The 8,434-nt window shown below is 30.8% G+C and overlaps 1 protein-coding gene across 1 annotated transcript; it reads right to left on the bottom strand.

The window, feature by feature from the left end:
• Positions 1–6: 6 nt before the first annotated feature.
• LOC107753381 (latent-transforming growth factor beta-binding protein 4-like) lies at positions 7–8,227 on the bottom strand (the record flags this gene model as incomplete). The annotated part of the gene is made up of 8 exons (XM_016569517.1): positions 7,762–8,227; positions 6,929–7,048; positions 6,374–6,493; positions 5,035–5,154; positions 3,143–3,268; positions 2,349–2,474; positions 1,009–1,131; positions 7–40 (listed from the first exon to the last, which is right to left on the bottom strand). Coding segments are annotated over exons 1-8 (830 nt in total), but the record flags the coding sequence as incomplete, so codon positions are not given.
• Positions 8,228–8,434: the final 207 nt, after the last annotated feature.

The following is an 8,434-nucleotide window of genomic DNA, read 5'->3' as shown; positions in this document are numbered from 1 at the left end:
CCACACACCAGCCCCTCTGAGTCCAGACACTCGTTCACATCTGCAGAGCAAACTGAGCTGAGATCTACACACACACACTGACACACAGCTACTTTACTCGCCGCGTGGGAGCTTCACACTCCAAGCACAAATAAAGCGTAAAACGAAGGGAAAAGATACAAACAATAATTCTAATTTCAAATTATATTACAATAATTTTAAACTTTTTATTATGTCTCTATAATGACTTAATAATATCCTTTTAATATACTTTTTTTAAACAGTGCTGAAAAGTTGCCCAGATTTTCTACTGAATCTAAGAAATTCTACTGTGAACTTTCCCCTAAGAACTTATTTTATTTTTATTTATTTTTATTTTATTTTATTATTTCATTTATTTTCACATGACATGCAGAAGTAAATTAATTTGTTTCATTGTTTCAGTTAAATCATAATGTATTAATTTGTCCCTCATTTAATTTGGCCACAATATTGTATTTTTTCCCATCATGTCATGTGCAGGGCTCCTCAATTTTTCTTTTCAAAATTAATCTAAATGTAATTTAATTTCATTATTTTAAGAATTGCTGTTGCCAGTACTGTCATGGTTAAAAAAACAATACAAAAAAAAAAAAAAGAGCTAGGCCACAAAAGTGATAGTTGCTTTACATAATAGCTTTATTGGATGTCATTTCTTGTCAATTTAATTAAGGAAATATTAATGAAATTGTATTCAAATGAATTCATATATCTGCTTTAGAAGTAGTTTTTAATTATTTTTTATTTTTATTTAAAAAAAAATTTTTTCAGTATGAAATTGTAACATACACATGTGTGTGTGTGTGTGCGTGCGTGCTTTAGAAGTAGTTTTTAATACTTTTTTATTTTAATTTTAGTTGTTTTTTTTCAGTATGAAATTGTAACACATGTGAGTGTGTGTGTGTGTGTGAGTGTGTGTGTGTGTGTGTGTGAGTGAGTGAGTGTGTGTGTGTGTGTGTGTGTGCCCGTGCGTGTGTGTGTGTGTTTTACCCAGGCAGGCTGTTCTCTCTGGGTTGGTGGTGAAGCCGGTTTGGCAGTGGCACAGAAATGATCCCTCAGTGTTGATGCAGCGGCCGTCCTGACAAACTCCCTCCTGAACACACTCGTCCACATCTGGAAACACACACACACACACACACACACAACGCATGAGATCATCCCATGCAGAAGCCATCAGTAATAATGCTCAGTCTCACAACAGTTTTGCTCTGCTCTGGACGATTCAGATCGAGCTGAATTCACAGGAACAGGAAGACCGGATAACTGCGCATTGAAATTAGCCAAATTAATGAAAGTCACTCCATGATTGGCAAAAAAAGTGTGCAAAAACATGTGTCTTTTATTTTCCACAATTTAATTTCCATGAGCTTTTTACACCCTCTCTCTGACCCTCTGAATCAAACAGGCTGATTTTTGCTGTACTGTTCCTTTAAGATCTCAGTGTAAAACACCTATGAGTGCTGTAATAATAAACACATTTTTGATTAAAAGTTTCTAAAACTAAATAAATTTAAATGTCAGTAAATAAATAATTAAATAAAAACGTATAAATAAACAAAACAAACAAATAATGAATCATTAAAATGTCATTAAAATAAATAAATGTTTAAAAAAATAAATTAATTAAAAGTGTAAATAAATAAAAAAAAGTAAGTAAATAAATAAATAAACAAATAATTAAATATTATAATATAAAAATGTGTCAATATATAAATATATGTAAACAAATACATTATTAAAATGTCATTAAAATAAACACATATGTTTAAAATGAAATGTGTCAATAAAATATATAGGTTTCAAAAAAATAAAGAATGAAATGTGTCATAAAATAAAATACATAGTTTACCAAAGTAAAAAAAAAACTGTTCTGCAAAAAAAGCAAGTCATATATATATATATATATATATATATATAATTACTAAACTAAAACTAAATATTTTCAATAAAAGTATATGCATTTACAATATAAATTATTCAATACTAAATTATTTGATACATGCAAAAATGATCTCCAATTACAGGTTGCCTACAGTACATGAGTGTGAATGTGCAGATGTTTCCCTTTATCGCATTCTGCGCAATTATATCTTGATTTTATCTCACAGGGTGTGTGGTGGACGTGTTGAAAGCAGAAACGTTTACTTCAGACGTTTGACTAATGCAGTTAATCATTCCATCAGAGAATTAAGGAACATTTCACACTGGAGAGATTGAAACAACTCCAAATCTAAATTCAAGGTTGCTGAGAAAAGCGCCAGTCTTTTCCCCACAGGTTTAGTGAGGAACGGCAGCTTGATGTTGGCTGTGCATCACGTCTGGTGTCATACCTTGGCAGGACGTCCCGTTAGCGGCGCTCCTGTAGCCCTGCGCACAAACGCACTTAAAGGATCCGTCCGTGTTCACACACTCTCCGCTCGGGAAGCAGAAATCTCCTTCCAGACACTCGTTAATGTCTGAGCCAGACAGAAGTGTGTTAAAAACAAACTCATATGTGATCCTGGAGCACAAAACCAGTCATAAGGGTCAGTTTGTTTAAATTGAGATTTGAATAAATAAGCTTTCCATTGATGTATGGTTTGTTAGGATAGGACAATATTTGGCTGAGATACAACTATTTGAAAATGTGTGTGTGTGTGAGAGTGTGTGAGAGTGTGTGTGTGTGTGTGTGCGTGCGTGCGTGCTTTAGAAGTAGTTTTTAATACTTTTTTATTTGAATTTTAGTTGTTGTTTTTTTTCAAACTGTAATTGTAACCTAACATAATTTTGGATGCGATTAATCGCGATTAATGGTTTGACAGCACTACTCTGAACAGAAGACGAGTATAAAGCGGTAATATTTGTGCGTGCGCGTGCGTGTGTGTGTGTGCGTGAGTGTGTGTGTATGTGTGCGTGCGTGTGTGTGTGTGTGTGTGTGAGAGAGTGTGAGAGAGTGTGTGTGTGTGTGTGTGCGTGCGTGCTTTAGAAGGAGTTTTTAATAGTTTTTTATTTTCATTTTAGTTGTTGTTTTTTTCAGTATGAAATTGTAACCTAACATAATTTTGGATGCGATTAATCGCGATTAATGGTTCGACAGCACTACTCTGAACAAAAGACGAGTATAAAGCAGTAATGTTTGTGTGACCTCGGCACTGGCGCCGCGGTCCGGCCGCTCTGAACCCCGGAGAGCAGTCGCAGCGGTACGAGCCGTCTGTGTTCACGCACACGCTCTGCGGCCCGCACAGGTGAGGACTCACACATTCATCAATGTCTGAGGGGAAAACAGACAGCACGGGTTAGCAGGGACAGCGCACAAACATACACGCTGGGCATTTATTCATTTAATATTTGCCTGACAACACAGGTTTAGTCTGACATGCATATCGTACTTTATCACTTTATCTTCTGCCTTGTCGCTCCCTTATTATGTCAATCAAGCTTTTTGCACCAACAATAGACAATTTCGTTTTCATGACATTTTACGCCCTCTCTCTGAATCTAACAGGCTGATTTTTGCTATACTGTGCCTTTAAGACATTTATATAAACACCTATGGAGGATTTTGAATGCCTTATTAATAAATACTTTTTCATTAAAAGTGTCAATATATAAATAAATATGTCAGTAAATGAATAAATCAAGAAATGTGTCAATAATTAAATTCATGTCAACAACATTTTTTTTTTAAATGTGTCAAAAAAATCATGAAATGTATCAGTAAAATAAATGCATGTTTTACAAAAATAAATTATAAAATGTCAATAAAATGTAAAAATAAATAATAATGATCAATAAATATGTTAAATAAATATATGCTTTAAAATAAATAAATAATGAAATGTCAATAACATTAATAATTATGTTTTTTAAAATAAAAAAATATGAAATGTATCAGTAATACTGTAAATATGTATCAGTAAATACTGAAATATTGTCAATGTCAAATAAATGTTTATAAAACATAAATATCTGTCAATAAAATAAAAGGTTTAAAAAAAAATTGAAACATGTCAATAAAATAAATGTTTTAAAAATAAATAAATAATGAAATGTGTTAGTACAATGTTTTTTTAAAGCATGGAATGTGTAAATAAAAAGAATAAATATGTTTAAAAAATAAATGAATCATGAAATGTATCAATAAATGCTGTAAATATGCATCAATAAATAATGAAATGCTGTCAACATCAAATAAATGTTTATAAAATAAATAAATAATGAAATTTGTATTATATTTATACGTATATATATTTGTAATATATTTATTTAAAAATACCTTTATTATGCATCTACTGCAGTAAACTAGCATAAAACTAGCATTTAGCATGAAAATAAATAATGAAATGTGTTTTTCAGTAAACAAATAAACATAAAATGTGTTAATAAATAAACTGATCATGAAACACTGAAAATACTGAAATTTCAATGTCAAAAAAGAAATGTTTTTAAAAAGCATTAATGTGTCAATAAAATATGTTTTATAAATAAATAAATCATGAAATGTCAATAAATACTGTCAATATCAACACCAAATAAATACATGTTTGTAAAAAATTAAACCACGAAACATGTCAAAAATGTATATTTTAAACATAACCATGATATATCGTAATAAAATGAATAAATATGTTTTAAACATGTCATGAAGTGAGTAATAACATTCATGAACAAATGTTTAAAAATGACATAAATCAATAAACTGCAATTTATGCTGTTGTTTATTTACTGACACATTTCATGATCAGTTATTTATTAACACATTTTATGTGTTGATTCGTTTATTGAAAAACACATGATTTATTTTTATTGGCATGCTAGTTTTATGCTAGTTTACTGTTGCATACATCTCAATTTCAAAAAATGGACCCTTATGACTGGTTTTGTGCTCCAGGGTCACATATAGTTCTGAAGGTGACGGGTTTTGGGTTCCTGCACTACGTCCTTTATTCTGTGGAGTCGCCAGCAGAGCAGCTGCACGCAGAGAACTTCAAGAGGACTTGAGAGTGTGCACAGTAAGCGTGCTTGAGCTGGTCTGACCTGAGCAGCGTCCGTTCTGCATGCTGTGTCCGTCTCTGCAGGGAACGCACTTGTACGAGCCCGGAGAGTTGAGGCACTGCTGCCCTGGACACTGCAGCGCATCCAGACACTCGTCGAGATCTAACACACACACAGACAAGAACCACGTCAGATCCGGTGAAAAAATGATGTGATGCTACCAAAGTGTTGTTTTGGTATCACTGATATACTGTTATAGTTAGATTTTACTTTTGCATTTTCTGTTTTCGGTTAAAGTTTTAGTGATTTTGTTTTGTGTATGTTTTTAATATATGTCACTTTTATTAATATTTATTTATTATTTTTTGTTATTTTAGTACTTTAAGTTACAGTAAACAAAAATGATAAATGTGTCTTTGGTAAATAACTGAAATAAAATAATTTTTATAATTAATTTAAATATTTATTTCTATTTCAGTTAACATTTATTATAGTTTTTGTTAACAATTTGAATTAGATTCTAATTTATTTTTATATTTTCTGTTTTTTTTTTTTTTTAGTAATTTTGTTGTGTGTTTTTGTGATTTTTATCAGTTTTTTTTTTTCCCCCAATATGTCTATATAGTTTTTATTAATTTTTATTTGTTAGTTTTAATTGATTTAGGTTTAGTTAGTTTAGTACGTCGTTACACTAAACAAAAGTGAGAAATGTTGGCTGAAATAAAATAAGTTTAAGATTTTTTTTCAGTTAACATTTATTTTAATTCAAGCTATTTTAGTATCAGAAATACAGTTTTTGTAAATATTTTGAATGACATATTTTTGTATTTTCTGTTTTCACTTTAATTTTGGCTACGATTTTGTTGTGTTTTATATGTTTATTAGTTTTTTTTAAACATCTATATAGTATTTATTCATTTTTATTTATTAGTTTTAGTTGATTTATTTTCAGTTAGTTTAGTACTTACACATTACACTAAATGAAAATGAGAAATGTTGCCTTTGGTAACTAGCTAAAATACAATCTTTTTATTTATTTTTTATTTCAGTTAAAATTTATTTTTGATGAACTATCACATTTTATTATTGATAAATTTAAAATATGTTACAGTTTTTGTTAATATTTAGATTTTTTTATATTTTCATTTTAATTTTACTGATTTTAATTCCTTAACTAGCTGAAATAATAATATAATTTATTTTTATTTAATTATTTTATTTCAAGTAACTTTTTTTTAGTTTTAGTTAACTATAATAACCCTGATTCAATTAACAAAAAAATATTTATTTATTTATTTATTTATTTATTTTATTTTATTTTATTTTTTATTTTTTATTTATTTATTTATTTTTTTTTATTTTTTTTTTAGTGCTCTCTTACCCGTGCATGTGCCGTCCTGTAGATTGAAGCCCAGATCACACACACATCTGAAGCTGCCGGGAGTGTTTATGCATTGGCCATTAGTGCAGCGTGTGGGCTTTTGCCTACATTCATCTTTATCTAAAAAAACACACAGGAGAGACAGCACACATTCAAAACTCCCATACAATATTCACATCTTTATCCCTATAAAAGAAACCGACAGTGAATGGATTGCTCTACAGAATGACATGCTGCAGGACACATATTTTCTTTTATCATCTCATAACTCTGTATTATGTGTCTATATGGTCATTAGTGTAACGCACTGTGGTCATCTTCAAATGTGCAATAGACATAACTATTAAATGACTGATTGATAACTGTGACTTTGTGTCTCATAATTGCATTAAAAACTAAAAAAGAAAGAAATTATCACTTTTCTTTGATCATATTAAGGTACGTAAAAACGGTGTTGCAGAAAAGTACCCAGAGGTACGTATTTTTATGAGACTGGGTTGCATATTCTACATTTAATCTACTCAAATCAATGTTATGTGTCAACTGCAGTGATACCTTGGCATTGGCCCTCAAGAAGCTCGAAGCCCGGCTGACAGGAGACACACCTGAAGGAGCCGACCGAGTTCACACACTCTTTTCCTGGACACTGAAGCTCGTTTTCACACTCGTTCACATCTGGAACAGGATAAGAAACAGACTCGAACCATTTATGCTTCGTGGGTGAAACCGCTTGTGAAAAAGATACTTCAAATTTTAAGTATACATTAAAAAAAACTGTACTTGCAGATAATATAATATTACTAAAATAAAATACCACTTAAAGAGAGACACATATGTCTAAACACACTTAAGTAGATTTTAAAAAATGCACTAATAATAAATAATAATAATACAACTTTTGTTGTGTTTTACGGAAGTACACTTTGATGTGTTGACTAACATACTAAAGCACATCAAGTACTTTAAATGTTATAAGTTGCACTATTACAAAACGTGTAAATGTTACAAATGTGTAAAATATATTTAAACACATGACATACAAGTTTCAATTGAAATGCATTAAAGTACATTTTAATAACTTCAGCAGTAACTTTAACCATATTTCAAAGACAATAGAATTATGAAATTGCATGCACTTAAGTGGCTCAAAAAGCACTCTTAAGTTTAACTAATTGCATTTAGTATTAAATGAAACTATAATGCATTATAGTTTCATTTAATTGTAAATAACATGCAGTTAAGTGTCTGAAAACATTGCATTCAGTTCACACTTAAATATATTCTTATAAAGTACATTATTTCCATAATAAGCGCTATTTTTAAAAGTATGCATTAGTGCACTTCTTTTTCACATGTTGAGATTGAGAAGGTTCTGACGGTTTGGTCACCTTTGCAGATGTTTCTCTCCAGTCTGAATCCAGCGCGACACACACAGCTGTAGCTGCCCATGTTATTCTCACAGCGGCCGTTAACACACACGTCAGGAGTCTGGCGACACTCGTCGATATCTGAGACACAGAAACTACAATAGGCTTCAGGCTTTCTCTGCTGGAAAATCCAGCAAAAACCAGATTCAGATGATCTTCAGCTATCTGAAGCTGGGCATGAAGTGGTCTGAACTGGTTTAGGTGGTTGATCAGCTGGATTTCCAGCTGTTGTGGCTGAAGTCAAACTGCTAGACCGTCTTGGTCAGAACTTTTTACTTGATTTATTTATTTCTGAAAAAAAGTGCAATGACTGTTATTTACTTACCTTTCTAGTGCAGAAATGATTTTGGATTTGTATAAATTGTTCCTTTTTTTTTTTTTGGTACATAACTATGGAAGTCCGTTTCCACTACTGAATAAATAAATAAATAAATATATAAATGCATACATACAGAAAAAGTAATTGTGACTTTTTATCTCACAATTGACTTTTTTCTCGCAATTGCATGATATAAACTCACAATTTTGAATTATGAAGTATTAAGTTCTTTATAATAACTAATATTTTTACTTTGTATGAGTTGTACATAACTCATGTGTTTTTGCCTTTGAAAAATAAAAAATATATATACAG

The sequence above is a fragment of the Sinocyclocheilus rhinocerous genome, unplaced genomic scaffold, assembly GCF_001515625.1.
Source record: "Sinocyclocheilus rhinocerous isolate Xijiao unplaced genomic scaffold, SAMN03320098_v1.1 scaffold8528, whole genome shotgun sequence".
In the NCBI taxonomy this organism is placed as follows: Eukaryota; Metazoa; Chordata; class Actinopteri; order Cypriniformes; family Cyprinidae; genus Sinocyclocheilus; species Sinocyclocheilus rhinocerous.
The sequence above is the reverse complement of the archived record's forward strand: the minus strand, read 5'-3'. Positions and strand labels throughout refer to the sequence as shown.